This window comes from Peromyscus californicus, unplaced genomic scaffold, assembly GCF_007827085.1.
Source record: "Peromyscus californicus insignis strain IS unplaced genomic scaffold, ASM782708v3 Scaffold_4__1_contigs__length_199733344, whole genome shotgun sequence".
NCBI lineage: Eukaryota > Metazoa > Chordata > Mammalia > Rodentia > Cricetidae > Peromyscus > Peromyscus californicus.
In genome coordinates, this window is record NW_026294562.1 from 58,607,054 (window position 1) to 58,625,926 (window position 18,873).

Sequence of the window (18,873 nt, forward strand, 5' to 3'; positions counted from 1 at the left end):
GATGCCTTCAGATCCCAAAAGAGAGCAACAGATCCCCAGAACTGGAGTTACAGATGGTTGTGAGCTACCATGTGGGTGCTGGGATCCGAACTCTGGTCCTCTGCAAGAGCTCAGCTCTTAACTGCTGAGCCATCTCTCCAGCCCCTTCTGTTTTTCTTTTTGTTTGTTTCTTTGTTTCTTTTTCTTTTATTTCCAGAGAAGGGCTCACTTTATACCCCTTGCTGGCTTTGAACTCACTGTGTATTGGAAGTTAGTTTCAAATTCCCAGCAGTCCTCCTGCCTCAGTCTCCTGAGTACTGGGACACAGGCATAAGCCACCACACTTGGGCTCTCTCCTCCTACCATGTGGGTCCCATGGATGGAGCCCAGGTCATCAGGGTTAGTGGCAAATGCCTTTACTTGCTGAGTAGTCTTGACAGCCCATGGTTCACCTTCTTTTTTTTTTTTTTTTTTTGGTTTTTCGAGACAGGGTTTCTCTGTGTAGCTTTGCGCCTTTCCTGGAACTCGCTTTGGAGACCAGGCTGGCCTCGAACTCACAGAGATCCGCCTGGCTCTGCCTCCCGAGTGCTGGGATTAAAGGCGTGCGCCACCACCGCCCGGCTATGGTTCACCTTCTTAAAGACTATATAACATGTTCACTGAAACTGTTGCTGGTTTAATCTTTTCTATTTGTTCATTTTGTGTATATGCATGGATGTGCACATGTGTGGCGGTCAGAGGACAACTTGCAGGAGCTGGTTCTCTCCTTGTACCATGTGGGTCCCAGGGACTGAACTCAGGCCTTCAAACTTGGCGGCAGGCACCCCTTAGCCCTCTGCCCATCTCCATTGCTCGTTTTTCATACAGTGCTGTTCTTGTTCCAGATTATTCCAAAGGTTTTGGTGGCAAATACGGAATCGACAAGGACAAGGTGGACAAAAGCGCTGTGGGCTTTGAGTATCAAGGCAAAACAGAGAAGCATGAATCCCAGAAAGGTACCTGCCCCTTTAGCTTCCTCCAGCCAGCCCCTCCAAGGGTGCAGGTTTGGCCAGGGTAGAAGAGAGAAGCTGCTGTCGCCTGCAGTGTTTTAAATGGTCGACCTGGGACAGCCTGTCCCGGCCTGTGGTTATGAGAACTCAAGCACTGGCCTCGTCCTTGGCCCTAGGCCTCAGTGTTGCTTGTATGTAGTAATGTCCCTGTCACGCACGTCTGCCTGTGAGTGACAAGACCTCGCTGTCTTGAGGGCTGCATGTGTTGGCCCTGCCTATGTAACCGCACTCGTAAGATACGGTTATCTTGAGGAGGGCCTCTGATGGGTGTCAGCCGGGGTCCCATCCCAGCTGTTCCCCGGGGGGGAAGCTTGGTCCAGTGAACCGTGCCTCCTTGCATCTGAAACCCGCTTCCTCCCCCTGTTCCGGGCTGCGCAGTAATGCCAGGTTATGGCTTTCTGTTGTGCATGTAGACTATGTGAAAGGGTTTGGAGGAAAATTTGGTGTGCAGACAGACAGACAAGACAAGTGTGCCCTTGGCTGGGACCATCAGGAGAAGCCGCAGCTGCATGAGTCCCAGAAAGGTACCGCCTCTAGCCCCTCCCCCAGCTCTCCTCCAGGGCCTTTGGGAAGCTTGTGTTCATCCTCACTCGGTCACGTGCCTCGTGTCAGCTGTGCTTCTGTCCAAATTTCGTTTTCACGGTGTGAAGTTGTCTGTGTCTCCCCCAATCCCAGAAGTCCCCGTGGGTGGCAAGGGGATTGGGCGATCCTGTCCTCTCCCCGCCCGAATGCCCGTGCTGCAGCCACTGGAGCCTGTTCCTGTGGCACCCATAGGGGCCCTTTGCCCTCTGGGTTCCTGGGTTCTCCTTTTTAAGGTGGGCCAGGGTTTGTGGAGGGCACACTTCTTTGCAGTGCTCGGGATAGAGCCTGCAGCCTGGTCTATGCTGGACAGATTCTCTCTGCCTCCGAGCCTCCCCTCAAAACCTTAGCACACTTCCTTTCTAGCCGGGAGTGTTTTCTTGTCACAGTGGGAACTTTGTCCCAGGGAAAGCTGGTTTGAAAAGTTTGTCCCCAGCTGTCCCTCCAGCACAGGGAGTGGGACTGGTAGCCCTTCTGTTGCCCCTTTCCTGTCGGCAGCCTGGGAAGGACCCTGCAGGCAAACCTTAAAGCATGGAGTAGCTTTAACAGAGAGATTTACCATCCAGTTCTGAACCTGTTTCTGTGTATCAGCTGAAGCGTACGGACTTTTAAGTTTGTTCCTTCATCCTTTGGTCGGCGTTAGACCATCAGCCCGGATCAGCGCTCTTGCTGTCTGAACGTGATGTATTTGACATTGCACATGCTCACGTGATTCTAACCTGGCTGTTTTCTCTCTCGGTCATGCTCCCCCCTGTCTCGCGTGGATCTCCAGACTATAAGACTGGGTTCGGAGGCAAATTTGGTGTTCAGTCCGAGAGGCAGGACTCCTCCGCTGTGGGGTTTGATTACAAGGAGAGATTGGCCAAGCACGAGTCCCAGCAAGGCACAGTTGCCCCTTCCTCCTCCCACCAGCCCTTGCAGTGCAGATAACTCGCAGCATAGACTTCAGGGTTCACCACAGTGCCTGTGTTCGTCCCCTATGCCGCCAGCTGCCATGGATGTCCTCCACCCAGTTTCCTGCTAGAGCAGCATCCTGGAGCTCGGTCCCTGCCTCCTCCACCCCCAGTTCTTTTTTCCCTCTGACCTTTAGGGTTCAAGTTAGGAGGCACTCTGCAGGCCAGGTCAGTGTAGTTTCTGCAGGGGACCCCGCTGGCCTCATCGTCATGACCACCAGTGCTGAATCTCTGAACCCTCATTACCTCTGACCCACAGGGAGGTGAGGTGGTTTTGCTCTCCCAGACCTGACGTTAACTACACTCTGGGGTCATGGAGAAAGACAGGCGTGTTTCATGTGGTCTCTGTGTCTTTGTAGTGGGGCTTTTTGTTTTTGTTTTGCCAGGTGTACAAGGTTTGTGTGTTTGGATTTTTGGTTGTTTTTGTTTTTGTTTTTGTTTGCCACACCATCTGTGTGTAGCATCTCCACCCAGAGCCACACTGTATGTGCACACTGTGCACATGGCTGACACAGGCAGGTCGAGGCATGCCCTGGGGATCTCAGTAGCTGTTGCAGTTTTTCTTTTCCTTGAGAGATTGGACCTGGTTCCTAGAACCCAAGTGTCCAGGCAGAGGCATGTAACTCCCTGAATCAGGGTGGAGCACAGGCTCCCAGATGCCATTGGGCCTGGGGTGGATGTACCTAGTGCTGACCAGCAGACTGCGTGGAGGTGGCCATTGGCTCCTGTGATGTCAGGGCTGCATGACTGTCACTTTCATATGTTTGTGTGTGTGACAGCGACAGACATACTTGTCTGGTGGCATTTCGACACGGAGTTTTGTTTTGTTTTTCTTTTAAAAAGCAAGAGAACAAACTACGGTGAGGCCTCTATTTAGTGCCCAGTAGAGCAGGCGCCCAGGAAGCAGATGAGCATAAGGCCCTGGCTGGTGCGAAGACTGTGCTATAGAAGTGTGCACTGCAAAGGCCTGTCCTGTGCCCTCCCTCCTCGGCTTCCTTCCCGCCAGCCTGCCGCCCGTCCTCTCCCTCTCCCCATTCCTGGAAGCATGTCCACACCTCACCTGCTCCCTGCCTGCACTGGGCACTGTGGTTAGACAGCTGGCTTTGCCAGAAGAGCCTGTCCTCGGGCAGCTTCCACACCCCTCTGCTCTGGTCCGTGTCCTGGGCTGTTTCGTGGACCCATGTGCATGTGCCTGCCATTGCTCACCCCTCCTCAGCCTCACATGAGTCTTGCCTTCACCACCTTTCAGACTATGCCAAAGGATTCGGCGGGAAGTATGGGGTACAGAAGGATCGGATGGACAAGGTAAGGCCAGCAAGCTATTGTGGGGATGTTCTTGTGAGGGCCCTTGGCTCACAACACTGGAGGTCTGTCCAGAAACATTAGGCACATGTCATTCTGTGGTCCTGGGAACCCTGCATACCTCATGTAGCACACTGTGGATCCGTTCTGTTTCACACTCGAGGCTGAGGCAAGCAAGCTGAGTACCTGGTCACAGCATAGCAGTGAGTAGTAAGGATCTCAGGTGGACCCAGGCACTTGATGCCAGGGTGTTGGGGACATGTGACTGTTTGAACTTTTGATTATTATCGGAGCTGGTTCTTGCCTGGCACTTGAGAAGTGCTTAGTGGCCACATCTAGTCACTGGCTGTCACCATGGACGGCGGGAGCTAGAATTAGTCTTGCTGCAGATGGCCACAGGTGGCACGCACTGGTCTCTGGCTTGTCCTGTTTCACCCTTTCCTTCAGATGGGGTCTTGCTCTACCACCTAGGCTGGTCTGGAACTTGAGATCCCTCTGCCTCGGTTTCCAGAGTCTGGCACTGGTGGCAGGTGCCATCTTGTCTGGCTTTATCTTTTAGGATGAAAGCACACTCCTGTGGAAACAGCTTGTTCCCCCTCCCCAGACCCCCCTCTTCAGCCTGTTGTTGCCTTCGGTCAGTTTTGGGACCCTGCGGGGTCAGCTGTGAGCCAGTGAAAGAATTCTTCTCCTAGTGGACGGCCAGGGGTGGGCAGCGGGCGTTGCTTGGCAGCTCTGCAGCTTCCCCGACGGCCTGGCAGGCACTGCTTTCCCCTACTTGAGGTGAGCTGTGTCTTCTCTACTGCGTAGAGGCAGACGTTTGTTCCTGGGCTTGGCTGTGGTCACACATGGCGTGGATCATTCACAGGCTCAAAGCTCACTGTGGTTGGCATCGCCCAAGGCACCTGCCATGTCACCAGAGCTTCTCACAGGAGTTGCTTGAGCAAAATGTCCCTGAGGAAGCCAGATAAACTGAGTTTAAAAATGATGTCTATGTACACACACACGTATGTGCCACAGAGTACACGTGGCGGTCAAAGGACAACTTGTGTGAGTTGGTTTCTACCATGTGGGTCCCAGGGATTGAACTCAGGTCACTGGGCTTGGGGACAAGCACCTTTGCCCAATGAACCCTCTCATTGGTCCCTGGGCCAAGTTTTGAGGGTAGACTGGAGCTTGTCTGCAAAGATGGAGTTGTGACATGAAGCGAGGATGTGACCAGGAGCCCGGTTTAGGAACCAGGTCACTGCAAATGTGGACGAGTAAGGAGAGACAGTTCCAACTGCGGCATCTCCTGCTGAGGGGAGGGGCCGGGGAAGCCTGCGGGACATGCAGCCTGTCCGAGTCCAGGCACAGGCACACACACCTGTAACTGTAGCACTTGACAGAGCAGAGGCAGGGTTGGTGTGACTCTAGGCGGTGGTGCAGCTTTGAAGAGTACCAGAACTCAGGTAGAGTTCTCCATGGTGCTGCAGGGCTGCCTCAGTGGGAGGGAGGGACCTACCATGTGCTGAGGGGTAACCCCAGGCTTCACCTGCCATTCCGCAGAGAGCGAGCAGGGAGGCTGGGTGAGGTAGCAGGAGACCAGGTGTCTGGTGGTGGCTGAGGGCCCTGTGGTAGAGGACATGAGGAAGTGAGTGAGTTACTCAGAGGCTGGCGTTGAGGAAGTTGTGGTGTCTGTGGTTGGTGGTGATGGTAAAGATGGCAACCGCAAAGATGGCGACTGCTGACATTGTGCGATTGGAGTCAGGAAATGATGTGGTTAGAAGTCTCTTCTGCCCCTGCCAGCCAGGTGTTGCCATTTTCTCTGTCTGTTGCCCTCTGGAAGAGCCCAGGGTCCTTCCTGCCCAGGGGACTGTGGGGCGCGATCAGGGCCCAGGCTGTGCCATGAGGCTGTGCCAAGAGCAGTGGTCCATCCCCTTAGTAATTGGGATGAGGTGGTGAACCCTGATGCCAGCCTGTCCTTCCCTAGAGAGGAAAAGTGTCCCTCCATGGTGGCTTTGGGCATTTACGAGTGGCCACCCTGTTGGGCTCTGGAGCCAGGCTGTGTGGAGGAGACGGAGCTGAAATGGGCAGAGTCTGAGGAGAGGGAGACCCAGGAAGTGGGGAATGGGAGAGACATGAGGCTGGGGTCAAGAAGCTGGGCGGGGGGTTAGGTGTGGTTCAGTGATGAGCCTGGCTTAGAACTGGAGAGCCCTGGGTGTCACCCCCAGCATGCTTTAGGGAAAAAGGTGTTGTGATTTGGAAGGTGGGGCATGGGTGAGTGGTAGAAGGGAGTAAGGGGTACAGAGGTGAATCAGGGGTCCCCCGGGTGTGGGCAGAGCAGACAGTAGGTGTTCAAGTAGGTGAAGGCGTTGTGGAGGATGAGGTGGGGCTTAGGAGCAGGGCGCCTGGGAACAGGGAGAGGAATGGCCACAGCGGCTGAGGTGGGCACAGCTCTGACCTGGGGGCTCTCAGCTGGGAATGGCTCCATGTGGGAGATCAGGCAGGGTGTTGGTCGGGGCAGTGAAGGCTCTGAACCCTGAATATCTATTAGAAGCCACATGGCTGGGGACTGTCACTGGTGTCACTGCCCTGTCAGGCTGTGTCTAGGTCAGCCACTGCCTCGTGATCCCTGCCAGAGTAATTCTGGAGACTGTAAGCATGGTTGAGGTGTAGGATATTGAGAGGACCTACAGGAGGGCAAGGAGGGGGCCTGGCCAGGTGACCCTGTGACCTACAGAGCCTCACAGCAATTCATGTTCTCAGTGTAGGTACATGCATCTGTATGATTATCAGTGAGTCTGTGGAAGGGGAGCCGAGCCCTAGGGAATCTACAGAGTGCACGATTGGGGCAACAGTTCTGTGTTGTGGAGGTGTTTTGAAAGCTGGGGCGGCTCCTCACAGTCCCTAGGTAACAGCTGTCCTAGCTGGGAAGGAACGAGGACACTACCCCCTGACTTCTCTGTCTCTGCAGAATGCATCCACCTTTGAAGACGTGGCCCAGGTGCCCTCTGCATACCAGAAGACTGTCCCCATTGAGGCTGGTGAGTCCTGGCAGTCTGAAAGCACTGTGTGGTCCATGGGGTACAGTGCTGGTGCCCCTTGGTCTTCTAGGATGACTGAGGGAGAAGCCTCACCGTGTGGGATGTTAGTGAGAGCTACTGGTGACCAGGTTCTGGGAACAGCCTACATATGTTCCTCGAGCCCACTTCTCTCAGTGGTCCCAACTACAGCCTGAGGTTCATAAAACCTCATGGTGTTTATGAAGAGAAGCAGAGGATTCTCAGCCTCTCATCCACAAGTTTTTACCAGTGGCTCAGAAACATGTCCTTTCAGGTGCTTCCTGTGTATGTGAAGATGAGACATATCCAGAGAGTGCCCTTTGCATATAGGATAGAAAGTCCCAACTCACCAGTAGGTAGAATGACCCTTGGCCACTGCAGATACACAGATCAGTTCTTGGGCCATTTTGACACTCATGGAAACCATCAGGATCTTTTGCTAAGACCTCTGCAGGCATCACTTGTGCTTATATCAATTTATACCTATTGTGTGTCATATTAGAAGGGTCCAGGCATGGTGGTACATGCCTGTAATCTCAGCACTTGGGAGCTGAGACAAGTGGATTGTCAAGAGTTCAAGGCTAGCTTGGGTTACCTAGCAAGGCTTGGGCCAGCCTGGACTATAGAGTGAGACTCTGTCTCAAAAATGGGGAGAAGGAGTAAATGAATTGTTTTTAAAACAACGGAACTGTGAGGTGCTTACATGGAGACATACAGTATGGAAATTAGCCTCAGTGTCAGAGTGGGTGAACAGGGTGGCATTGACATAGGACCACAGGCTTCCCCTGCCTACCTGGGCCTTACACGGGAACAGGAATGACCGTGCTAGGCAGGAGGAGAAGATGCTCTCAGGGAAGCTGTGTGAGCCCAAGGCCCAGTGGGCTGTGGTTTCCCCAGGGCTGGGGATTCCCCTGGGCTGCGGTCTTTGAGTACTTCCGGAGTTTTGCTCACCCTGTGGGCTGCTATCTGTACCTTGTTATTTTCAGATACTAGTCCTCCGGATTAGGCCTATTACCTAACTGCAGAGCCCTTATGTACAGTCTAAGAGGGAGGTCTCATCTGTCAGCCATCTCATCACAACCTTTAAGTGACAGCTGTCACACTCATTGTATTAGTTAGGGTTTCTATTGCTGTGATGGAACCCATGACCAAAAAGCAGCTTATGTTGCCACTTCACTGTTCATCACTGAAGGAAGTCAGGACAGGAACTCAAGTAGAGCAGGAAACTGGAGGCAGGAGCTGATGCAGAGGCCATGGAGGAGTGCTGCTCACTGGCTTGGTCTCCATAACTTGCTCAGTCTGTGTTCTTATAGAACCAGGACCACCAGCCCAGGGGTGTCACCATCCACAACGGTACTGAGCCCTCTCACATCAATCACTAATTAAGAAAATGCCCAGCAGGATTCCTGCAGCCTGGTCTTATGAAGGCATTTTCTCAGTGGACGTTCCCTCCTCTCCAGTGACTCTAGTGTATGTCAGGTTGATAGAAAACTAGCCAGCATACCTTGGTAGCCTCTACAAATGTCCCAAAACCCAGACTTGTTTGCTTCTTTGCCTTTGTAGTCAGGGCTCCACAGCGAATCCTAGGCCAGTCTTGAACTCACTGATGAGCTCAGGATGGCCTTGTGTAGCGTCACTCTCCTATCACAGCCTCCAAGTGCTGAGATCCCAGGTATGTGTCACAACCTGGCCAACCCAGGGGTTTTGCTTGAAAATGTCACCTTCATATGGACAAACAGCAATACTTCTCTTCCTTCCTGTGTTTATTCTGGTTTGTTTTGTTCTGAGACAGTCTCATGGCGCCCAGGCTGCCCTGGAGCGCCTGGTCCTTCCGCCTCAGTCTTTTCAGTGCTAGGATGACAGGTGTACACCACCACGCTTGGCCCAGCTATGTGTTCTTTACCGGACAGGCTCACTTTGGAGGGGATGCCTGCCAGACACTCAGACGTGCTTCTGGTTATGGCTGGGAAAATGGTGTTCCGTGAACAAACCTGTTCACTTGCGAGTTCAGGAAGCCCGTTGTGAGACAGGCGTCTGCTGGTCCTGACTGACATCCTCCATCCTTCTGCACACAGAGCGGGGGAAGTCTATTCAAGGGTACATATGTACTGAAAAGCCAAGGCTTTTTTGCTGTTCTAACACCATCCCCCCCTTTTTTTTTGTGGTGCTAGGGATGGAACCCAGGCAGCAGCTCTATCACTGAGCCACACCGCAGCCCCTCATTGGGGGAATTCTAGGTCTTTTTCTCCTGCTGAGGCGCATGCCAGCCCAGCCTTCACGGTTAGAGAGCTTAGCTGTTGCTTCATTCAGCCTGGGCACGTAGTGCTCGACTGTGACAGTGTCTGGCTCAACTGTGGTCCAGACCAAGGGCTTCTGATCCCATCAGTCTCGCTTGGGCTTGGTGTGTGGCTGGCCTGGGGTGAGCTGACTGTGTTCCATGGGTCTTTCCCCCAGGTCACCCTGGTGTGGCTTTTGTCCTGTGGCTTTTGTGAGGTGTTCTGAGACAGATGTGTCCTCTCTTTCCTCCAGTGACCAGCAAAACCAGTGATATCCGAGCTAATTTTGAAAACCTGGCAAAGGAGAGAGAACAGGAGGACAGGCGGAAGGCAGAAGCAGAGAGGGCTCAGCGGATGGCCAAGGAAAGGCAGGAGCAGGAGGAGGCTCGGAGGAAGCTGGAAGTGAGTACAGATGCTGTGTCCTGTTCTGGAGCCTGGCTGCCTTCCTCCAGTCTGTAGTGGGGCACGCTGTGAGGAATAGGGGAAGTGGGCACGGGGGAAGGGCTCCTTCCAGAAGCTTCTATGATATGCTCGCTTGCCACTGAGAGGAGTTTCTTTGCTCCCAGCTAGATTCAGGAGGAGCTGGTAGGAAGGCTTGTTTACACAGCAAACTAGAGTAACTTGGTCACCCACTACCTGGGCACCTTCAGCCCTGTCCCTCTCCATGGCCCCATGGCCCCATGTGAATGCTGGCAACAGCGCTCCGGAATGGTTGGGAAGTAGAATCCTCAATAAGTCATGCACAGGTATTTTGTGAACATGATGCTCCATCTAAGCTGATGGACACTCCCCCAGGAGGTATTGGGGTGGAGACCTCACAGAGGAAGATGGGTTAAAGGGAGTGGCATGCGGTTGACAAATGGCACTCAGAGCATGGGCCCTGACCGTCGAGCCCTGGTGTGATGTGTCTCAGGACATGCAGCTGCATGTAGTAGTGACCATGAGGCTATGAATGTACATCTCCTCCAGCAGGGACGCAGTCTCCAGTGGGGGCTCACACATTGGGTTTCGTTCATCCACAGTGCACGCACGGCGTCCTGCAGTGCTCTGGCTTCTTTGTCTTCTTTCTGCAGGCTGATTCGGTTCTGGGGCTCCGGATAACCGCCGAGTTCTGGTCTGAGATTCTCTTGATGTTAATTCCTCTGCTGTGTGGTCTTTTTCTGTCCTGCCCACCCCATTTCTTTGCCCCATGAGATGAGACTCCAGTGTACCATCTTTCCTATCAGTTCTGAGCTGACGAGACTAGACCCGACCCCCTTGTGCTTCAGTCTCTGTGTGACTTTGAACATGCATTGACAGTAAGGGCTCTTCTTGGCACCCAGTGGGGTATATGAGGGCTGGAGAGCCCCACAGCCCGCACTTGCAGTTGGGCTAACTCAACAGCCTGTCCTCCTCATTGTGCTACAGGCTTGAATGCCCCAGATGGTCCTGCCCTCAGTGCACAAGGCCATCGCTGCAGGCTTGAACCCCCAGATGGTCCTGCCCTCAGTGCACAAGGCCATCGCTGCAGGCTTGAACCCCCAGATGGTCCTGCCCTCAGTGCACAAGGCCATCACTGCAGGCTTGAACCCCCAGATGGCCCTGCCCTCCATGCACAAGGCCATCACTGCAGGCTTGAACCCCCAGATGGTCCTGCCCTCCATGCACAGGACCGTCACTGCAGGCTTGAACCCCTAGATGGTCCTGGCCTCAGTGCACAGGGCCATCGCTGCCTGGGGTGTTTCATCTTTGGTGATTGCCATGACTGTTCTGGTGGTGCAGAGCGGGTAGCTCTGAGGATGCTGAGACTGTGTTAGAGTCTTTATGGTGTTTCTCTCAAGAGCACGGTGTGACCATTCTACTCCCTAGACAGTAGGGTAAAGAGGGTATGGAGTGGGTAGCTGAGGTTCAGTCCTATCTCTGGGGGGGACATCCTGAACATCTCCCTGAACAGTTCTGAACATCTGCCATGGGGACATGTGGATCTCAGAAAATTTCCCATGCTGCTGTCTGAGCTTGTTTGCCAAGTGGTTAGAACACCCGATACTTGATGCCACAGCCCCGAAGTCCAGGCATCCTAAAGGATGTGGCCCTGGAGGCTTTGGGCAGATCCCAGGTACTACTTTCAGCATCTCTAGGCTGCCTTGGCTCTTTGGCTTGTGGCCACCTCTCTCCCCTACCCTCTACATTCCTCATCACCTGCCGTCCAAGCTCTCTCTCTTCTACCTCCCTCTTGTCAGGACTTCGGGGTGACATGGGCCCACTGGCATCCTGGAATGGTTCCTGTCTTCTTCTTGGTGTTCTGTTGCAGTCCTGGGGACCAGGATTTTGCCTTGTAGGGGCATGGTCCATGGAGAGCAGCCCATCTGTCAGCTCCCAGGGGTCATGTCTGCCCCACATGCAGAAAATACTCGCTCATTAAAAGGTCCCTGAAACTTTTGACCTATGGTAGCATCGGCTCAGGGCCCCAAGTTGGGAAATGAGCTCAGGGCCAGATCGAGTAGCTGCTTGATTGCACCTCTGTCCGGTGCTCTTGTCCACTGCACACATCTAAGTGTGATGACACAGGAGTCCCAGAGTCCTTGAGAAGACATGACTGTGTGACTTTCACTGCAAAGCCACCTGACCCTGTGATCAGTGCTTTCTACTCTCCCAGCAGGCTCCAAGCTTCCCACCTGGGCACCACCCCCTTACAAAGTGACAGATGGGACTTCCTGGCTGACTGGGTAACCATGCGTTTGCTGTCCTTCTATCTTAGGAGCAAACCAGAGCCAAGAAGCAGACGCCCCCTGCATCCCCCAGTCCTCAGCCAGCTGAGGACAGACCACCCTCCAGCCCCATCTATGAGGTGGGTAATCACTTGACCAGTTGGCTGCCCTAGACTCCTGCAGATTTGTGCCACCACACCCTTGTGTCTCTGGAGCAAGTTGTCCCCCCAGGTTGGACGTCTTCACCTTTGGGCAGCCCATGGCTCCATGGCCTTCCTCTCCCTGTGACTTCTGGGAGGTCAGTGGATGCTGCATGCTTAGTGTATTGGTCACACCAACTATGCTGCCCCTGGAACCGACCGCCTGTTGGCCCTGAGACAGTGTTCTCCCTTAGCCCTGGAGCATCTTGTTCTCTGTGGCCTCCTCACACAAAACTCTGTGGAGTTCTTGCCTCATCTCTGCCCAGAAAGTATTTCTCACACTCTGCCCTGACTCAGGGCTCCCTCTCTGAAGTAAGCCCCTCTGCCCACAACCACGTCCCATGAGTCCCAACAGTCCTCACATACTGCCCTTTCATTATCCAGGTAACATTGTTCGTGGGTTCTGAGAGAGTGTGGACTGTGACTGGCGCTTAGGTGACCATGACCTCTTCACCACCAGGGTTCCCTCTCCTTGACACCATGTTACTTTCCCTGCATGGCAGGCAGCCTTCCCATGCCACACTTCTTGGTGGATGTGGTCTTGTAGCTAGTGACCCAACCAACAGAGTGGCCATGAGGCATCCCCACAGAGCCATGCCTCCTGCTGGGCCAGGTGCTGGGACACTGGCTCTTTAATGAGTCTGGTGATAGTGCTGTTCTTGGGGGCAGGGACAGGCCCTGTGATTGGCAGCTCAGCTGGGACCAGAAGCTGAGGGAAGTACCTGAGATGCTATGATGGGAAGTTGGGACAGGGCTCAATGTAGAACCACCACAACAGAACTGGCTGTTAGCCTTGCAGTCTCCTTTGGCTACCATCATCTTGCCAAAATGGGACCAGTCCTGGACCTGAGTGATCTCCTTGGCCTGTAGCAGCTTGCCCTGTGTGGTCACCCTCCACAGGAAGCTTCCTGTCCCCACTCCCTGTGTATAAAGTTTCTATCCTTGTCTTGATTTGTCTAACTATGGAAGTCACTTGTGAGTGGTGCTCTTCTGTCCGTGGTGACAGCATGAGAAATGTCTGTTTGTCTCTCTGCAGGATGCAGTGCCATTCAAGGCAGAACCAAGCTACGGAGGTCCTCTTGGCGGGAGTGAGCCTGAGCCTGTGTACAGCACTGAGACTGCAGGTGTCCCTGAGACCATCAGCCAGCAAAACCTAGCCTACACCTCAGAACCTGTCTATGAGACCACAGAGGCCCCTGGCCACTACCAAGCAGGTACTGGACCCCGCTCTAGCTCTGCCCAGGGGAGGGAGGGTTCCCGAGAAGTCCTTTCATCCATTATGCTCCTCAGAGAGGGTTGGCTTGCTATCTGATTGCCTAGGAATGTGAGTTCTGTGTCACCCCCTGGATTGGGGAGGGTTAGACACAGTGGTCCCTAGTAGGGCAGTGTTCCAAAGCCTTGGAGAGCTTTGCCTGTTGCCCGGCCATCTCCCCATGCTTTGAAGGTGAACCAGTGCTTCAGCAGACAGTGAGATTAACTTGTTTACTTTGAAAACCAAGTTCCAACGAGGCACTAGACAGGGTCAGTGCAAGTTCTTCATCCCATCTGCAGCAGTGTGGGGATGGGTGCAGGGCACCTTAGCTGCTCTCATCCTGCCAGGCCCCCGGCAGCCTTTGGTGCCAAGCTTCCATCACCCTGGCCCCCTTCCTTTTTTTTCAGTCTCTGTCTTAGTCCGTGTTCTATTGCTGGGAAGTGATACTATGACCAAGGCAGTTCTTATAAAAGAAGACATTCAGTTGGTGCCTGGCTTGCAGTTTCAGAGGTTGACTCCATCATCATGGTAGGAAGCATGGCAGCAGGCATGGTGCTGGAGAAGTAGTTGAGAGCTACATCCTGATCTGTAGGCAGGGGGTGGGGATGTAACATTGGGGCCTGACTTGGACTTTTGAGACCTCAAAGTCCACCCCCAGTGACATACTTCCTCCAATAAGTTCACACCTCCTAGTCCTTCTAATCCTTTCAAATAGTGCCACTCCCTGGTGACTAAGCCGTCCTATGGGGGACGTTCTTACTCAAACCACCACAATCTCATTCAGTAAGTAGCCCAGGCTGGCCTAGAATTCACTGTGTAGCTCAAACTGGCCTTGAATGTGGAGTAATCCTCCTGCCTCTGCCTCACAAGTGCTGGGATTGTAGGTGCTATCATGCTAGGTTTGGAAAAGGGTCTTGGTACTTGGTACTTGTCCATGTGGCCATGCTTCCCTATATGTGGCAGAGCTCAGTGTCTGAGCTTTGCTGTAGCCAAGTGTCCTGTCTTAGTCAGGGTTTCTACTGCTGTGATGAAACACCACGACCAAAGCAAGTTGGGGAGGAAACAGTTTATTCAGCTTACACTTCCATGTCACTGTTCATCACTAAAGGAAGCCAGGAAGAACTGAAACTGGCTCTCTCTGTTCTGCTCTGTCTCTTCCCCCACCATCTTTCCCTCTCTCCACACGTGCTTTCCTCTCCAGGCCTGGCTCTTCTCTCTCCGCTTCCCCCCTTTCCTCCTAATAAAGCTCTGAATACTGAAAAAGACCCAAACTGAAACAGGGCTGCAACCTGGAGGCAGGAGCTGATGCAGAGGCCATGGAGGAGTATTGCTTCCTGGCTTTTTCCTCATGGCTTGCTCAGCCTGCTTTCTTATAGAACTCAGGACCATTAGCCCAGGGACAGCACTACCCACAGTGGGCTGGGCCTTCCCCCATCAATCACTAATTAAGAAAATGCCTTACAGCTGTATCTTACGGAGGCATTTTCTCAATTGTGGGTCGCTCTTTTCAGATGACTCTAGCTTGTGTCAAGTGGACATAAACTAGCCAGGACAAGTCCTTTTGTTTCTAGGAGGTATCTTACTGCTCCATCCCAGCTATTGTCATGAGGTTTCTTTTTTAGCAAGCTCTCCCATCTGTCCTTGGGAAGTGTGTCTGAAGGGCTGGCATGTTGCTCAGCAGTTCTGCTTTGCTTACAGAGGATGACACCTACGATGGATATGAGAGTGACCTGGGCATCACAGCCATCGCCCTGTATGACTACCAAGCTGGTGAGGCACTAACTGGGCTGTGGGCACATATGTTCCTGCCCGAGGTGAAGTTTCCAGCCACTCTCCTGTGACCAGTTCATGGCAGGAATACAGAGCTGTTTTATGTTTGCTTTTGAGCCAGGGTTTGTGTTACCCAGTCTGCCCTTGAACTCCCAGGCATAAACAGTCCTGCCTCAGTCTTCCCTTAGGTGCACATTACTGTGCTTGGGTACAATTTCTACAGTTTATCTTGAAGTGACTTTAGAGAAGTTACCTGAAGGATGCCAAGGATGTCCATGTCTGTGCCCCACCCCTTTGTCTCTGGTCTTCCTCTGGCCCTTGGGGATCTGAAGCTGCAGAGCCTCCTTAGTAATGACAGACTCACTGTGCAGGCTGGGGACAGGGTTCCACATGAACATACCCCACTCCCCGGATGAAGATGAAGACCCGTCCCACATGACCTAGTTCTGTTAGCCCAGGTGGAATGGGTGTGCTGACCACACACCCCAGGGAGGGGCCCTCGTTGAACATTGTTTTATGGGATGCAAGGCTGGGACTCCCTCAGATCCTTAGGCCCCCAGGCTGAGGTGGGGGGATTCTCTAGTCCCGTTTCTTTCTGACAGAGACCTGGCATGTATTTCTTGTACACACATGGGTTCTGTAACTTTTGGGCCATCACCTCACATCTCTGTAGTCTAGACTTTGGTGTATCACCTTAGCAGTCCTCCACCACCCCTCTCCCTTGCTGTCCTTGTCATGTGTGTGACTGTGAAAGGTCCTCTCCACACCCCTGCTTTCCCCTGCTGGGTGGGTGTCTGGGTGTCAGCCGCAGTGTCCCTCCTCCTGGTCAGGTGACCTTCCCATCTGAGTCTCTCTCTGCTCTCCCTCCCTAGCTGGCGATGACGAGATCTCCTTTGACCCTGATGACATCATCACCAACATAGAAATGATTGACGATGGCTGGTGGCGTGGGGTGTGCAAGGGCAGATACGGGCTCTTCCCGGCCAACTACGTGGAGCTGCGGCAGTAGGGCGGCCGGCCACCCAGTGCCTACCAGCACCAGCCAGGGTTCACACTACAGCTCATCTGCGTGTGTTTGAGTTGGTTTCTGTTTCCTTTTTTCTTCCGAAGGTGGGGAGGGGAATATACATATTGCCTTTATATTTAATACTTCTGCTGATGCTTCAGGGCATGTCTTGCCACAGAATTTGCTAATATCTGATTATCTGATAATCATGTTCATAGAGAACTTGGGGTGGTTACTTTGAGCCATCCCAGGTGTTTTCTTTTCTGCCAAGTTGACTGTGGTATGTAGCCACTTCAGGGTCTCTGCTTCTCCTGAGGTTGGTGGTATATGTGGCCTTGTGCCCCCAACCCCCATAGCAGTCGGGGTCCCCCAGGATGGAGACTGCTCCTGGAGTGGCTGCCCAGTGAGGAGGCTGTCTGGGGCTCAGTGTTTGGAAGAAAGGAAAGGGGACGAAGGGAAAGTGAGGTGGCGGTAGAGGGGAATGCTGGGAGTCCTGGAGCATTGACACTACGTGGGAAGTTCCCTCTGTCAGGACTGACAACCTGAGCCAGGATCCAAAGCTTTCTGTACTCTGCCTCCTCATCTCATCTCATCTCTTTACCTCCCCTGGTACCCCAGTCCAGTTGAAGCTCTTTCCTGCCTTGCCTTCAAGTGTTCCCTTCTCCTGTCTGCATTCAAGGCCCATAGCACAAAGCATGTCTTAGTGACGTGCTGGCAGCTGTCCTGGGCTTGGCCTGCAACATGGGAGAGTGGGGTGGGTCTTGGACCCACTCCCAACCCCTGAGCAGCCTGGAATGTGTTGTGTGTGGGTAGCCACCTGGCTGGTCAGGCAGATTGATACCTTATTCCTGCAAGCTTCCAGAGGCATGCTCCCTGCAAGGGAGCTGTGTTCTTTTTGCCAAATATCATGTTCAATTATAGTCCATTGATTGATTGATTGTTTGATGTGGCTGAAAGCAGGACTGTGAGGGAGCTGAGGCCTGCCACAGCCTCCTTGAACAGCTGTCCCTAAGGTGGTTTCCAGTCTTTGAGACACTAGGAGGCTGGGCCACACTGAGCTGGCATAGTCAGACGGACAGCACATCCTTGTAGACGAGTCCCCACTATTGGGACACATGAGGATCAATGCCCACCTTCTCCCATGTGCTTTCCTGCAGAATCCTTGCCTTTCCGTTGTTAGGTCAGGTTTTCTATATGAATTATCATCGGGAATTCTGTAGCACACCTCATAGACATGGATTTTTTTAAATTAAATATTCAGAATAAACTTTTTTTGATCCAGTTGCTGTGTGGTCTGCAGTGCTTGGCTTCCATGTTCTGCTGTTGAAGGTGACATGGGGCTGGGTTCCCAGGGGCCTGGCTCAGATGGCCTTGGTCAAGGCCACACTGTCCTTTGTCAGGGCATCTGGGCAGCCCTGGAGCCTTGAAAGGGCCGGGCTCCTTGCAGGTGCTTTCAGCTGAGGTGTGCTCGTAGGCCACAGTTTCCCCACCAAGGATCTGAGCAGGGAGAGGGTCCTGTTGGTTAAGTGCTCGCTCTGTGTCTTAGGTCTTGGGGCTGTGACAAAACACCATGACAAAAGCAGCTGCAGGGAGCAAGGGTTTATTTTGCCCACAGTTTGAGGGTATAGTCCATCATGGCAGAGAAGGCATGGCTGTAGTTGGACTTTTTGTGGGACCTTTGCCAGCCTGCAAATAATGACAGAGACTTACATTAATTATGAAGGTTTGGCTATTAGCTTAGTCTTGTTCCCAACTAGCTCTTATAACTTAATTAACCCGTATTTTTTAATCTATGTTCTGCCACATGGCTCTTTAGACCTTTCTTCAGTACGGCATGTCCGACTTCCTCCGAGTCTGCTGCTGAAACCTGTGTACCTAGAGTCCTCTTCCCAGTGCCTCTCTCTACCCAGCAGTCCTGCCTGTTCGGTCCTGCCTAGCTATTGGCCATTCAGCTTTTTATTAAACCATTCAGAATGCGCCTTAGAGACACATCTTTACAGTGTACAAAAGGATTATCCCACAGCACATGGAGGCAGGAGCAGGAAACAGCTGGTCACATCACATCCACAGACAGTCCTGCCCAGATCAGCTGTCTTCCCATGTCAGTTAACATACTCAAGCCCCCACAGGCATGCCCAGAAGCCTGTATTTCAAGTGAGTCTAGGTCCTGCCACACTGAAAACACCATTCTGCTGCACAAGCACTCCAGCACTCAATTTAAAAAGCCAGGTGCAGAAGGGTATAGTGGTGAACACCTTTAATCCCAGGCAGATTGATCTCTGAGTTCAGGGCACATGGTGAGAGAGTATGCCTTAAAAAAAGAAAGAAGTGTGTGCAGGTGGTGAGGGGGAAGGTTGGGGGAGCTGGAAAGACATCTCAGTGGTTAAGAACTTGTATTGCTCTGGCGGAGGACATGAGTTAAGTCCCCATTACCCATGTTGAGCCACACATAGCTACCTGTAACCTCAGGTCCAGAGAATCCTATGCATCTATTTGGTCTCTGAACTGCACCTGCACACACATGAGCATACCCCCACATAAACATATTCATACACTTTTTTTTTCCCAAACAAGGTTTTTCTGTGTCACCCTGACTGTCATGGAACTCGCTCTGAGACCAGGCTGGCCTTGACCTCAGAGATCTGCCTGCCTCTGCCTCTCTAGTGCTGGCATTAAAGACATGTGCCACCAGTGCCCAGCTTCATACACATAATTTAAAAAAATCTTTAAAAATCCAGATACAGTGGGCTTGCCTTGTAATCCCAGCTCTGGGGAGGTG

The 18,873-nt window shown here is 52.9% G+C and overlaps 1 protein-coding gene across 4 annotated transcripts in view; it reads left to right on the plus strand.

Moving 5' to 3' along the window:
• Positions 1-17,375, plus strand: part of Cttn (cortactin) — a 35,735-nt gene extending 18,360 nt beyond the window's left edge. Inside the window, exons 9-18 of one of the 4 annotated variants that reach the window (XM_052761716.1) lie at positions 864-974; positions 1,442-1,552; positions 2,380-2,490; positions 3,810-3,865; positions 6,816-6,885; positions 9,433-9,581; positions 11,917-12,006; positions 13,103-13,280; positions 15,017-15,088; positions 15,961-17,375. In XM_052761716.1, coding sequence (XP_052617676.1) covers positions 864-974; positions 1,442-1,552; positions 2,380-2,490; positions 3,810-3,865; positions 6,816-6,885; positions 9,433-9,581; positions 11,917-12,006; positions 13,103-13,280; positions 15,017-15,088; positions 15,961-16,097 — 1,085 coding nt within the window. In that variant the 3' untranslated portion in view covers positions 16,098-17,375. The remainder of the gene's footprint in view (positions 1-863; positions 975-1,441; positions 1,553-2,379; positions 2,491-3,809; positions 3,866-6,815; positions 6,886-9,432; positions 9,582-11,916; positions 12,007-13,102; positions 13,281-15,016; positions 15,089-15,960) is intronic. The other 3 variants (XM_052761717.1, XM_052761718.1, XM_052761719.1) reach the window with 3 other exon arrangements.
• Positions 17,376-18,873: the final 1,498 nt, after the last annotated feature.